This window comes from Festucalex cinctus, chromosome 19 (assembly GCF_051991245.1).
Source record: "Festucalex cinctus isolate MCC-2025b chromosome 19, RoL_Fcin_1.0, whole genome shotgun sequence".
In the NCBI taxonomy this organism is placed as follows: Eukaryota; Metazoa; Chordata; class Actinopteri; order Syngnathiformes; family Syngnathidae; genus Festucalex; species Festucalex cinctus.
In genome coordinates this window covers 4,977,436-4,992,665 of record NC_135429.1, presented here as the reverse complement: position 1 = coordinate 4,992,665, position 15,230 = coordinate 4,977,436, and the positions used below count along the sequence as shown (strand labels likewise).

The following is a 15,230-nucleotide window of genomic DNA, read 5'->3' as shown; positions in this document are numbered from 1 at the left end:
TTTCTTTTGTACCGCTGTTTTGTTCTGGGATTATGCAGAATTGTACTGATTTCCATGGAACTGTAGGTGCATTTGGACAACAAGAATGTTTTGGAGGACTGTCTAAAATGAGTTTAGAGGTGATTCATCTATCGTTAAGAGATTCCTTTCTGCAGAACTGTTAAATTTTGATGCAGGTCTGAATAGAAGCATGGATTCGTGTTTAGAAAGGGGTATTTTTAGTTTCTATGTGAATAACACACGTCTTGTATATTGTATCTCCGAAAGTATAAGATGATTTGACGTTGGCCGGGTTCTGTGCTCTCCTGGAATCCATTAGGGTCTTTGAATCTGGGAAGATGGTCACCATCTATTTATTATAGGGGTGTTTAAAAAAAAAAATCGATTCGGCGATATATCGCGATACTACATCGCGCGATTCTCGAATCGATTCAATAATCGGCAGAATCGAAATATATATATATATATATATATATATATATATATATATATTTTTTTTTTTTTTTTTAAGGATTCACACCTTGAGCATGGAAGAATGTTATATGAACGGAACATTAAGCCTTAATATTTTATTTTAATGCTGTTCAAACATGAAACAGATTACAACCTCTATAAGACTGAAATTTCAGATAAATAAATAATACATTTTCATATAAATCTTACACTCTACAAGCTTACTGATTAGTATTTTCTAAATTTGAATGGAAAAAAAATCGCAACAATCGACTTATAAATTCGTATCGGGATTAATCGGTATCGAATCGAATCGTGACCTGTGAATCGTGATACGAATCGAATCGTCAGGTACTAGGCAATTCACACCCCTAATTTATTATGATAGTAAGATCTGGCCAAGTGACATTATCAGCCGTCAGCTTGATTTATTTTTTTTGTTTGTTTTTTTTGGGACATGGTCCTGCGTTAATAAGCCACTTCTCATTCTTAAGTTTCAGAAAGTAGAGAAAGTGTCCTGGAAAGAACTTCTCAAGCTTGACTTCCTAAGCGGAAGCGTGTGCTTCTCTCACCGTGACTGTGGATAACATCATCAGTGTGATGTAAGCTGCCAGGCCCGCCGTGCGCACACGTCCACGTGCTTTGCCCTTTGGAAACAACAATTGCAGCCATAAAATTGACTCCTGTGGTCTCGGGATAGGATATCCTGTCCCCTCTTTTGTGTGATATGTGATGCGTGCCGCCTTACGAGGGCCGGCCTTCCGCGGCGTGTGTTTGGGCTGCCGCCTTGCGTGCTGAGGGGCTTTAACGTGGAACAATGGTGTGTGCGCCGTGGCGGATTAAATTAGCAGCAGTTGTTTATCGTCTCCCCGTTGCCGCTTCGGCCCATCTGCTCCACAGGGCCCCCTCCCGCTGTAGCCCTTTACAAATCCTTCCCAACACCACACAGACACTTTTGAATAGTTGCAATATCCACCAGCAGGCCTGTCGTGACACAGTACATCAGCCCAACCTCTTCTGCCAAGAGTAATCGGGCTTTCCTCTATGCAGATTAGCCATGTGCTAATTGTCGTTATTTATTTATTTGATTATGGGAGACAAAAAGGGAGGAGGGAGGAGTCACCGCTAGAATTTGATGAGATGACTGCGCAACAAATAGAGAATGCTGTCTGCAGGTTGAGTTGCCATCCGGTTTTCATGCCGGGGACTTCTCTTAGTAGCCTTGAAGCTGTGGTGGTTTGCGATCATTTTTATTATTAAAATGCCAGCTCTCAGAGTGTTTTTTGCGCTATATTAATAATGGCAACATCATAGAATAGCAATCGCAAATTGCAGCAAGTTGTATTTTAAATACAGGTAATCTAAAGTGCACTTTATACACATGAGAAATTGCAAACAGCAGTAATCAAAATGAATTGGTGAAAATTCGTCTTAGGAACTAGTGAAATGTAAAAAACAAAACAAAAAAAAAAACACAAAATTGTTAACTGGATAATTTTGCTGTGCCTAGCATGCTAAATCGAAGATGTATGCATGAATGAAGCGCTGGTTTACACCTGTAGTCGCCATGATTTGCAAGCAACATGGGTGTAATATATATATATATATATATATATATATATATATATATATATATATATATTCAGAATACAAGACGGAGCTGTTTACACTTGCACACCAAATATGGTGATATTGACAATCACAATATAAAATTGCAATACTGTTTAGTGTTGTCTCCGGTTCGAGTCCAGGCTCGGACCCTCCTGGGTGGAGTTTGCATGTTCTCCCCGTGCCCGCGTGGGTCTTCTCCGGGTACTCCGGTCTCCTCCCACATTCCAAAGACATGCATGGCAGGTTAATTGGGCGCTCCGAATTGTCCCTAGGTGTGCGTGTGAGTGTGGATGGTTGTTCGTCTCTGTGTGCCCTGCGATTGGTTGGCAACCAGTCCAGGGTGTCCCCCGCCTACTGCCCAGAGCCAGCTGAGATAGGCGCCAGCAGCCCCCGCGACCCTTGTGAGGAATAAGCGGTCAAGAAAATGGATGGATGGATGGATGTTTAGTGTTTAAAATGTCAGTCCCTTTTATCGTTAAACTGTTTCAACCATAATTAACTGAAACATCTTTATGTAAAAGTTGCTAAGCAAGAGGTGAATAGTGTTTCTGTCATGGGTGATGACCTTCACACACACACACACACACAAAAGAAGTAGTCATTGATTCATGTGGGTTAAGTGCAAATAAATGACAGCCTTAGTTCAAGCGCTCTGTGAGCTTGCAGCGTATGTAATGCTGTGTCAATGACTTAAGTAACATGAACAAGAAGAAAAAAAATAGCTAGTAAACAGATCAATGAAGGTCCGAGTGGTGAACTGGTCCCTGTTATCTACCGGCCTGCAGTGCAGACATCTACTCTTAACATGATTGAATGTGTAGACCAGGGAGAAGAACTTGTCTTTATATTTTACGATTAATGGCGCCCGCAGGATTTAAGTGCCCCATGAACAGTCAATCAAGTAATTCTGACAACCTTATAATAGATGAAACTAAGAGGTGCGCGTACCTCCGCCAAGGCCGAACAATGATCATTTGAATAAGCATCAAATTTGTCACCTCAGTTTTCTTTCGAGACTGCTTGCTACACTGCTCTGCTGGGATGTGCAGTTGAATATTGTGGAATTGTGTCCACACATGCACACACACAAGTTTCGAGTAGCTGTTCATAGAGTCATGAGAGAGAGTTGAGTGGCGGTTCAGTGTCAGCAATGACTCTCCATTTGGCTTGGGGAGCTGGAAACGCTGATTATAGTTGAGCTGTACTTTCCAGCTCTCGCTTTGTGCTGAGCTGTCATGCTTCTTAAAAGGAAGTGGCCATCCCATTCCATTCCATCCCACCGTAGTGCATCAGTCTCCACCGGCCATCTTCAGCCCAAGATGTTGTCCGCCAAAGCCTCATGTCACATCAGGGTGAGGGTGGGGGGTGGGGTGATGAAAAATGTGTGCTTCCTTGCAGGCTGGGGTTAAAAGTGCATTAGAGGTCACAGGAGTGTGACTACCAAGGCATGTGATGTTACTTCATCTCCCCATGGTGCAGTTGGTAATGACCCAAAGGAGAGTAGTAACACCCCCCCTTCCCCTCCACGCAAACACATATCCATGCTCCTGAACCTGGAGGAGCTCAGGGGAGCGTGGCCTGGCGGAGGCTAGCCAGAAAACCCGAAGTGGAATTGGTTATCTTGGATAATGTTGCTTGACCACTCTGACAGCCTGTTGATTTTTTTTGTTTTTTTGTTTTTTCTTTGCCCATGCCTACGCACCTTCCAAGCACACACATTCGGACCACCTCCTGGCGATTCCCCTCCAGAACCGACCGCCCCCCGACCCCCCTCCGGCTGCAGCACTGTCATTCATAGAATGCCAAAGCCTGCTGCTTTATTAAAGACCAGGAAGCGCAAGGCCTGGCCCAGGTTCAAACAGCAGTGCAGCTGGGACCTGTTACATTTTCGGCAGACTGCCCTTTCTGTCTGGCGGGCTATAAATAGCCCTGGTGGTTGTCTCCCTTAACCAAGGAAAAGAGGTTTTGGGAGGGGGAGAGGAAAAACACACACACAGATTAATAACCGTGGGAAGCAATGAAAGCTTTGTGTCTGCTGCCCGGGGTCAGCGGGGCAGGAGGTGTTGCTTCTTCAAAGCCGTCATTGTGGCTCGTATGTTTCTGGTTCGGTCACGGCAACGTTGTGAATTTCTGACCACAAATCAAGAAAATGGCTACTTTCAGGAGAGCTCGGCGGAATTCCAGGTTTTAATTATTTAAGTTTGCGTCACGTGAAGGGATTCCCTCGACATCTGTTTTTATGACCTTGGACCCAGCTGCTGACAGCCGGCACTACTTCTACATTACACGACGACCCCTCCCTCCTTCCTTCCCGGGGAGGCTTTGGACCATGTAGATCTTCCAGGGTTCAGACACCATCCTGACGTGTCTCCAGCTGAGCGGCGGGCCCACGTCCAGCCACCGCAGACACTCGTGCTTCCTCACGCATAACTGCGCGACTCCTCCCGACGTTTTCGTCTGTAACAGAATCCACCCACTGGCACAATGAGCCTGGGCAGGAAAAGGCTCCTGGCAGTTATAGTAGGCCCCGTTCATTCATTCGTGGCCAATTTTTTTTCCTTTTCTAGTTGGAGAGTAAATCCACTTTTTGTCCTCACTCTGCGCCTTGAGAGGATATTTGCAAATACCTTTTCAATTGCGTCTAAATGTCTTGACAAGTCCATCCTTCCATTTTTCATAGAGCTTGTCCTCATTAGTGTCACGGGTGAGCGGGACCCTATCCCTGACAATGGGTGAGAGGCAGGGCACACCCTGGACAGGTCGCCAGCCAATCACAGGGGACATACACCGTAGACAACTCTCATATTCCAACCTATGGACAAGTTAGAGTATTCAGACTTATGAACCACTAGTCCACCATGCTTCTGTTTTAACAAATCAGGGTGTTGAAATCTTTAAAAAAAAAAAAAATCTTTCCATGTTTAAGCTAATTTATTCATTGTGTTTCTTCCTGTGTGTCCTCTAGCCTGCAAGCCCCATGGACCAGGTAGGGAAGATGCGTGGCCAGCCATACGGAGGACCCAACCCTTATTCTCAGCAACAACAGCAGCAGCAGCAGCAGCAAGGACCTCCCACAGCGCCTGGACCCCAGCAGACGAGCTCCTATCCAGGGCAGGGCTATGGACCTTCGGGCCCCCAAAGATATCCGATGGGGATGCAAGGTCGAACTCCAGGCTCAATGGGCGGGATGCCGTATGGACAGCAGGTCAGTACTTATCGATTGGATGCTCTTCCATAGCTGAATATTGGCTTTAAAAGGCCAAAATGACCAGCAAAATCAGTTGTTACGAAATACTCTAAATACCTAGTGAAGAATGTTTTTTGCAACACAGAGATACAAACCAATTTTTTTCCGGAATATCCAGGAGCCAGAAATTGGTGACAAACGCACAGATAAAGACTGGCGGCATTGTTAGTCTGAAATCAGAGAGAATATACACATCATGGGCATTCCAGGAAATCGGCAGGTTTGGCATCTGGAAATAATAGTTGCTCGCTGCATCAGCGTAAAGACAAACCGTTAGAAGCCATTAGGAAAAGTGAGAGAGGCAAATTTTTACCAGGAGTCTTAATGGCTCCAACATCTGCCCCTTAATATTTCAGTTTGGTTTATTTTTATGTTCAAAGGAAAGGCTGGGGAAAGCCATGTTTTTTTTCTCTCTTTTTCCCATCACAGTGTCTACGGCTTGCTTTCTTGTCATACAATTGAAAGCAAGTTTGTGCCGAACAAGACTTCTAATGAACTCTCCCAGCCAGGCAGTGAAATGCATTCATGATTCCTGCAGTCAAAACCTTTATTCCCCCTCCATTCCACTTTGTGGTTTTTATGCCTATTGTGTATAATGATTGTCGTACTCGCCTGCCTGGTGTCTGACTGTAGACTCCACAAGTGCCCTCCAGACATTTAAAAAAAAAAAAAAAGCCTCTTTATGCCCTTTTGTGTTCGAGGCATGTACAGTACTTGACGACGTTTTAATGTGCGTCAGGTTTTGATCAACTTTGTTTAGCATTTATTTGAGAACCTATCCAAAGCATCACATGCTTGTCTTCTTTTTTTTTTCTTTGCGGTTCCTCACAAGGTCAACACTTATCTTTTGACACTGGCTCCATCACATTGAATTGAAGTTGTGCACAAGGAAAGCTTTGTATTGAAGTTCAAGCAGATGATGTAAAAAAAAAAAAAAAAAAAAAAAAAAAAAAACTTCTTTTTTTTTTTTTTTTTTTTTTTTTTTTTTTTGCGTCACTGTAATTTTAAAGCGCCTTGTTGGAGATTTGTACGTACTTTTGACTCCGCAATGAGGAGTATATATTTTTTTAACAACCAGGTTGAGAAGTCTTCTCCTTTTAATCTGCTAAAGAGCCGTCTTGATTTGCAACAGGAAGAACTAAATCAAGGTGGTTACATTTTGTATAGGGGCATTTGATTACAATGTTAAGAAAGATCCTGTCGGGTAGTGAATACAATAATACTGCTTTCACCTGCAAAAAGGGTTGCACAGAAAATTCTGCTATGTTGTGTAATATTTAGCCCTTTTTACATGACCTATAAAAGCTGTCATTTTACTACCTTTTTTCTGTTACTTTATAAATGGCATCAGTGTGGAATGGGCGGGGACTAAGTCCACCTCACAAACTTTAATCATCAAATGTATCAGGGGTGTGACATGGCCTGTTTGTATGATAGGGGTTGAACAACTAGATTATTTTTTTTTTTTTTAGTTGAGCCAATGAATTAATTGCTATTTCTTTCAGTGATCGGTTTCACGTAAATATATTTCGACAGAACGGCACAGAAATGAAAGTCCTGTCTAAGTTAACCAATTGGTAGATGAAATGCCAAACAGACGTGATTAGTTGACTTTGAACATCAATGCTGAGTAGTCGACTAATTGGTTGAACACCTAGTTTGTGACGTAAAAGGAGGCACTACATTTCATGAGTATCTCTTTGTGAAGGACCCTTTTAACATCAACTGTTTTGCCTTGAAGATGAAGTGCAACTGTTTCACCTTCCTTCCTCTATAGATATCAGCCTATGGACAACAGGGGCAAGGAGGCTATGGGCAGCAGGGTCAGGGGTACTATGGTCAACATGGTGGCCCTCCTCACCCGGGCCAGCAGCAGACACCTTACCCCGGCCAACCCCAGGGCAGCTCTGGAGCTCCCTTCCCCCAGCAGGGGCACCCTTCACAGCCGCCAGGCCAACATGGGCAACCCGGGCCCCCTTACTCCCAATCCCAAGGTGCACATGGTCCTCCGGCCGGCCAGGCACCCTACGTGTCTCCCCAGCAACAGCCGAGCCAGCAGCAGCAGCAGCAGCAGCAGCAGCAAGGTCCTGGTCCTCAGAACCAGCAAGGCTCTCAAAGCCAGCCTGGCTACCCTCAAGCCTCTGCGCCAGGCCAGGCGACACAGCAGCAAACACCGCCGCAGCAGCAGCAAGCCGCCCCACCGCAACCGCCACCACAACAACAATCACAGCAGCAACCAGGAAGTCAACCTCCTCAATCCCAACAACCTCCGAGTCATGGCCAGCAGAGTCAAGCATCACCATACTCTCAGACACCACCACTGCCGCAGCAGCAGCAACCACTGCAGCAGCAGCAGCAGCAGTCACCATATCAGAGGTTCCCACCACCTCCCCAGGTATCAGCACAGCTGCGTCTATAGCACCACTCCCATTCACACACCCATCTGTTAAATTTCCTACAACAGATTCTTGAATTATTTACGGAAGGGGATGTATTACAGACCCACCTAGGATAGGTGAAAATGTATAGAGCGACCATTTAAAAAAAAAAAAAAAGAAGTAATGTTTAACCCTTCCCACACACTTTAAACACACTTAAATTTACTAAAACTGATCAGCGGTTCACAGAATGGATGGAAGAGTTGTGGTAATTATAAACCTTTAAACAGCAGCAACACATAGAAAGACAGTACACATCACCAATCACAGGCATATTTTGTACTCCAGTGTTTCCACCTCTAAATTCTGACTTGCTTGGAAAAACTCTTGGGTATCTACAAATGTAAATATTTGAAGAAATACTTGCCTGATTTGAATTTGTTCTGTTCATGGACCAGGAACTGTCCCAAGATTCCTTTAGCTCCCAGTCCAGCGCGCCTCCTTCCAACCAGCCCATGCCTTCCAACAAGAGCAGTCAAGAAGACAGCATGCAAGGCCGGCCGTCCAGTTTGCCGGTGAGTCCTTTGTGTGATGTGTGAAGAGTGATATTTTTTACCCCCCCCCCCCCCAATTTTTTTTTTTTTTTCTGCTCTCAAAACGATTTAAGGCCAGTAATAGTAATCTTCGCTATTTACAATGAAAGTGTTTCGTGGGGTCGACAAGCATGTCCAAGCCACTGACTGACAACGGAGCACATCTCAAAGTAAAATGGATTTCAGAAAATAAAGCCAAACTTGTTGAGTCTTATAAGAGATAAACTGCTTTGTAAATTTTTGTCCGTTTAGATCCCCTTGTGACACATTAGTGTCTTGTTACAATCAGTCTAGGTACTACGTAAGGCTTCATTTGATTGACAAGACTCTTCATTGTCGGTGGACACATTAAGTGTTGGCCCAGCACCACACATGACAAAGCGCCACGTTATAGTTTTGTTTTTGTTTTGTTTTTTATCACGTCGGCTGTGTTCATAGGCCACTCTCTGCAGCTAACCTCGTTCCAGGGCCTGGGGAAAGGCTAGTGAGTAATGAGATCATTAATGAGAGACAATGAAAGTGAGAGAGCAAACGTCAGAGAGGCGACGGACGGACGTTGGGGGGGGGGGGGGGGGGGGATGTTGCGGAGAAGATGTGGGATTGAGGGGCGAGTGAGTAAATGACTTCAAATGGTGCAAGCGATCCGTCGGCGTGGGAGCTGCCGGGAGCGAGGGAGGAATGATAAGGAAGGCTGTCTACGCCAATAAGGGATGCCCTCAGGATGTGTTACCCTCTTGTTTATTTTCTCTCTCCTTTATTTATTTATACATCTCTGCGGGCTCTAACCATTGGCTGAACCGGCCACGCTCGGGCTATTTTTACTTTTTCTCTTTTTTTCTTTTTTTTTCTTTTTTTCTTTTTGCTTTCCTCCCCCCTCCCTCCGGCAGTCTTATTGGGGATTCCCTATCTGTGCTTGTTGATTGGCTGCGAGACATTAATCTGCTTGCCTCGGCGTGTCGGAGCACATGACTGTATACAGATTAGACCACATTAAAAGAGCTTGACACCCTGTGTCAAAATTCAAGTGTTTGGAACAGGTGTTCCTTTAATGTTTGGAACAAAACTATTGAGACAGTGCAGTAGAAAAATAGATGCATCCTGTATTTTATCCTATTGTTTCTCATGTACTGTTCACATGATCATTTTGATTATGACTATCATGAGGTTATTTTCCATAGCGCTTGTCCTCCATATGAGCCGGTGATCTGGAGTTTATCCGAGCTGTCTTTGTTTGCAAGGCAGGGTACATCCAGGACTAATCACGAGTCAATCGCTGGGCACAAAAACAAACACCCATTCACACCTATGTACAGTTTAGACTCCTGTTGGGCAGGTGTGCGAACCAATACACCACCGTGCTGCTGCTGAGATCATCATAGAAGTGCAAAAATGCTTTGGATTATTAATTCGTCAAATCTGTACTGTTTTGTTTTGTTTTGTTTTTTAATTGGATTATTTTATTCTGTTCTCTCTCACTGTTCTGGACTCCTGGTTGGGTGTCAGTTTTATTGATCGGTGTCTTGATGTAGGCCAACTTCCAACAGTTGACATCATGTTGGTGCTCTTAAAATGGCAAACTAACAGAGGGAATCAACGGTGTCAAGTCGTGCACTCAATTTTCAAGACATGATTAAACAGTTCCACACAGTCGATTGTGTTCTGAATGATGAATCAATTATGTACATCCCTAATCTGTACTCTAATTACATCTGGATTAAAAAAAAAAAAAAAAAAAAACGAATCCCCACAGTGTCTCAGAGACAGTCATTTAGCTTGGCTGCATTTGTTTTGCCAGACATCACCTCACCCCATGTTAATGTGAGCCAGGTGTCTGACTGTTCAGGTGGGTTTAAATGTATGCGCACCTGTAAAGTGCAGAGAGCGAGGCAGCTGTGGGGCAGAAGTTGGGAGGTTGTGTGCATGTGTGTAGTAGGGCAAAAGAATAGCAAATCAGGCTGCAGCAGACAACCAACTAGCTGAGCAAGTTGAACCGGTTTCTGGTTTGTTTTCTGCCCCTGGCTCCAGGACACACACAGTTGACTGTTGAGCATTAACTGCCTAACTGCAGGCATAGCCAGCAGAATTTTCAAATGAAGTTGACTTGACTTGGTCCTGTACTGCATATGAAAGCCAAAGTTTTTGTTATTACAGATGTGATCTTGTGTCGTGGGCTTGAATGACATATATGATCAGTGTCATAGCTCCTGTTTTTAGGACCTTAAAAGTCTTGGAAATCTCTGCAGCTACAACTTTGATTCCCCCCTGGAAGTGACACTTCCTCTCCATGTCGACCTACGTACGAAAGCAGGACCCCCACATCCACCCCCTACCTCCCCTTCTCTTCTATTTTAATCTCCCTGTTGTCCTCTTGCAGGTCTTTTGTACATCCTTTCTCTACTGTTGGCGTAATCCCGCCAAAGACCGCCCACTGACTGCAACTCGTCTTTTTGATGTGTCTGAATGTGCTTGAGACTTTGAGAGGAAGGTCACATGTTGGTCACACACTTTGAGTTTGTTTTACTTTGCCTCCCATCGTCTTCGCCCCACCGTCCTCGTGTATTGGGTTCTCTCACCTCTCACCAAAATGAGACACTGTTGCTGCGTCAATGGAGGCCAAGGCTGAGGTTGAGGATAGAATAATTGTCAGCAGCGTTTTTGAAACCTCAAAGCCGTGAATACTGGAAAATCACACTCAAGGTGGAAGTTTTTAGAAATTATCATGTTTCAGTTTTCCTCTAAATGTTAAAAACAGAATATGTAAGTGTGTCAGTTAAAACATTAATGGTGGACCAAGGCACTGCAGCGTAGCAGTTGTATTATGGCGGGAGGGAACTATACTGTTCAATGATGGTACATCTATTATGAGCGGTACAGATGTGTACAGTTAGAATCAGAAAGTGGTACTGCATTGCTTTCTAGCCCCTCATCTATGGTGTTAACTGAAATGCAGTTCAGCTTCTGGCTAGTGGCTAGCAATCTCCTGTTACAATTTAAACAAGATTAGAAGTTTTACATCGTGTTCCTGTACTGTGCAGAATGGGAACCAAACTGTGACCACTAAATTCAGAGTACGTACTGAACTATGATTGTTGGTATACAGTGTAGTCTGTGTCCAGTTACAGTGGTACCTTTACTTACGAACGTCCCTTCATATGAAATTTTCAAGTTACGAAACGCTTCAACAGCAAAATATGGCCTCTTGTTACGAAAGAAGTTTCAGGATATGAAAGATGAAAATACAGTATGGGCTGCTACTCGCAGCTCCCAGAGTTTCCTGAATGCAACACACTGACAGCTGCTCTGCCATTGGCTATTACCTAGCATACCGTATGTGTCTGTGTGTTGATAGATAATAGATATGTGTCTGTGTTAATAGATAGATAATAGATATTTGACTATGTAGCGTCCTCGTCATTTGCCCCTTGGGGCATGAGGTGTTCAGATAGTTTTACATAAATGTATTACCTAACGGCCGACGAATTTGTGCAAAAATTCAATTGGTGATTGATAAAGGCTACGTTGCACACAAGTTTTGAATTGTGACGAGATGGGCCTTTTTTGGGAAAAAGATGCCTCGCCGTACCTGAAGTTTCGGAATTTGTTGAGTCACCCAGAAAAAAGTGTTCACCAGTTGGGCGATCGCTCACTATGAAAAAAAGCAAACATCCTTGGATCAGTTCTTTACAAATCACCGGGCAAAAAAAACATGATTTTTTTTTTTTTATGTAGCGCTACCCTGATGAACCATAACTGTATCCTGACCCGCTTGTTTCCTTTTAAAATTTCTTATCTGGACTTGTTAGTTTTGCCTGCACTCTCCTCGTCTTCCACTATGCCTACCAGAATCCCCCTCCACCCTTGAGCAAAGATTTCTTTTTACTCACATCCAGTGTATTACCAAAGCTCTGGGACCACCCACATGAGAGAAAAAAAAACAGCCCCTCTCACCAAATCATCTTTAATAAAGCAAGACTGCTGATTGTGGATCTTCCAGTCTGGCCCTGATCAAGGCCTGCTCTCCCCTCCTACAAAGCCTCTCATTCCCTGCTCAGCCCAGCCCAGCTCGGCGCTCCTGCGGCAGCTAAGCTTGTTTTTGCGACAGAGCTCTGGAGCAATCAGCCTGACAAGGCCGGCCCACTTTCCCCCCTCCCTGTTTCGCTCTCTCTCCCTCTTTCGCTCTCTCTCCCTCTTTCGCTCTCTCTCCCTCTTTCGCTCTCTCTCTCTCTCTCCCTCTCCCTCTCCCCTAGCCAGCCCAACCCCCTAACTGCCTTCTTCTTTTTTTTTTTTTTCTTCTTCCAATATTGCACTTTGGTATTTTTGCTTCATTTCTCTCCCTTCTTTTCAGTTTTGTGTTTATGCCTCTCTCATCCCGCTCTCTAAATTCTTGTTTTCTCCTTGCCTTGCCTGCCTCGGCCTCCCCCCACTTCTCCTCCTCCTCCTCTTCTTTCTCGTTGGCTCCCTCCTTCAGTAAATCAGCTTTCATAACGCTGTGCAGCACAGCCTTGTTTTGCGAGGCTGTGACGCTGGCTTATTCAGAGTGCGGGGCCGGTTTCCTGTTGCTATTCTGGGGCCCTCGCTTCCTGTGTTGATTTGTATTATTCAGATTCCCGGCCGCCTCTCGCTCACTCATTCCCTCCCCTACCCGTCCTCTCCTCTCATTCTACCCCCTCCTCTAATGTGTGATTTTTAATTAATGTACTCGAGAAAATTCAATGTGCTAACAAAGTGTGGTGTTTTGCTTTTTTTTTTCCCTCGCTCGGGTGAACTGGTTTGTCGGCGGTGAGCGAGTGCGCTCTGTTTGTGCTCTAGTGTGAGCCTGCACACAGAACAACCCCCCACACCCCCACCCCACTGCCTCCCTTCTTTGCTGCTCACTCTCACACAATCTCCCGCGCCCCTCCCCTCTGCCTCCATTTGTGCTAGGCTGAGCTAGTTTTGCAGCACAAAGACTGTGGCTGACTGCAGCACTGTCTGTCTGTCCCCTCGGCGTTCTACCGGCTCTCTCCCGCCCCTCCCGGAACTCGCCTGGATGGATGAGAGGGTCCCCACAATGAAATTACCCCTCACTCCGCAAAATAAACCCTTGCTTACAATCACCATCCCCCTGCTAGATATTAGGAGACTTTTGCAGCGCCCTCTAGACACCCGGAATGTGTGACAGCACCGAGGGGAGGCGGCGACGCCTCTCTGTAAAGCAGGAAGACTGGATGTAGCCCCCCAATCACCTTCCCTCCCTGTCTACATCTCCCTGAGGCCCCTCCATCCCTCAGCTCTCTGAAGGCCAGAAGCCCTCAACGAAAGCTGGGCAGCTGCCTGGCTCGCTGTGGCATCTGTGCTCTGCTCCGGGACTCCCCGTTACCATTGTGATTACCACAAAAGGCCCCCCAACACACACACACACACACACACACACACACGTACACACTCCCTCCCACCTCTTTCCGTCGGGCGACACACAGACTGCTGCAGTGTTTGTCCCACCTTTATTGTTCTTCCCACGGAGAACTCCAATTAGGCTAATGTGGAGCATTTAAAAAGTAACTCCTTACCTTTTGATCCCAATTCTTGCCTGGAAAAAGAGAGACCCCTTTTAAATGTTCTACCCCAAACTTTTGCCTATTCATGCTTTTCCGTCTAAATTATTCCGCGCACGTGGTTGACGGTGATAAAGTTGTGGTGTAATAGTGACGACCTTTGGGCAGAAGCTCTTGTGTGGTTGAAACCTATACATCTGTTAGTGTCTTTTCATTGTTTTATCCCCTTTGGTCCCCCCCTCCCCAAGAATTGCAAGGCATCTATTTGATGCCCCATATAGGTACGAGAAGTGTCGAGTGTCCCATCTGCCTGTGTTGGATGTGAAACCCTGTAATGGCTGCTTCTTGCTGCATGAGGCAGGGGCCTTGCCTTGCTTCTCCTCCTTTCACCACCACTTCTTTCCCTCACAGTGGAATGGGAGTGCCCCCTTATGGTTGAGCTCAGCCCTGCAAAACCTCACGCCCGGGCTGAATCGGGCCTCTACCGACACTTCGGCAGCCCGGGAAGGTCCGGTTTACCGTCCCACGCTTTGTGGTGACGTTGTTTACACACCGAAGATGATCTGTCATCTATCGTGAGCGGCAGACACTCTAGCAACGGACTTTTATTGTGATCTTATTGATATTGTGTCATGAGCAGCCACAGAAGCTGAAATATAAAAGAAAATGGCTGTCTGAAGTGCTAATTGCAGCGTCAGAGTGCGTGCCAAACAAACATCTGTGTGAAGAGTTTGAGGTTCACCGGTTCGGTCCACCCTGGTTGCAAAGGCTCGGCCGAGTGTGTGATTGAATAAGTGGTGCCTTTTGAGGTATCTCCCATTCCAATAGCGGGCCTCCTCCAGCGGGCTTCTTCTTGGGCTCCTTTTTTGTAGAAGTTTGACTGTGCAGTGACCCTGGCAAGCACACAGGGAGGCCCGAGAGTGAGCGACAAGACAGACAGAGATGGCAGCAGCCAGCCAGCAGGGGGAGGGGGAGGCGAGGGGCTGTCGGCCCTAATGTGTCAAGCACGTGGATCGCGGTAACCATGGCAGCCGTGGAGATGCAAGCCATACCCCATTCCCTCTTAAGCACATGAAGTGTGTGTGTGTGTGTGTTTTTTTCTTTTTCAGGCCTAGGTGGTAGACTGTTTGACTGACAGGTGAACTCTGACCAGGTCATGCTGGGCTTCTTAGCGCCAGATCTAGTTCCACGACTGGTCTGTGTCACACATTCCAGATATGTGTCATTATCTCAAGGCCGCTTACTCTCTGCTCCCACTCGCAGGCGCTTTAAAAAAAAAAAAAAAAGAAAGAGAGAAAAAAGGAGAGAGCGGCTGGCTTGGCAGACTAATGGCTGTGGTCGGGCTTGACTGACTCAGTGAAGTAATCTGCAAATGGAATACATTAAGACAGGCGGAGGAGAGCGCGCATGACTC

The 15,230-nt window shown here is 45.6% G+C and overlaps 1 protein-coding gene across 2 annotated transcripts in view; it reads left to right on the top strand.

Annotated features, from left to right (window-relative positions):
• arid1ab (AT-rich interactive domain 1Ab) overlaps positions 1-15,230 on the top strand; it is a 42,840-nt gene that overhangs the window by 12,266 nt on the left and 15,344 nt on the right. For both annotated transcript variants that reach the window (XM_077508114.1, XM_077508115.1), the window contains 3 exons: positions 5,030-5,269; positions 7,089-7,706; positions 8,148-8,264. In XM_077508114.1, the coding sequence (XP_077364240.1) occupies positions 5,030-5,269; positions 7,089-7,706; positions 8,148-8,264 (975 nt within the window). The remainder of the gene's footprint in view (positions 1-5,029; positions 5,270-7,088; positions 7,707-8,147; positions 8,265-15,230) is intronic.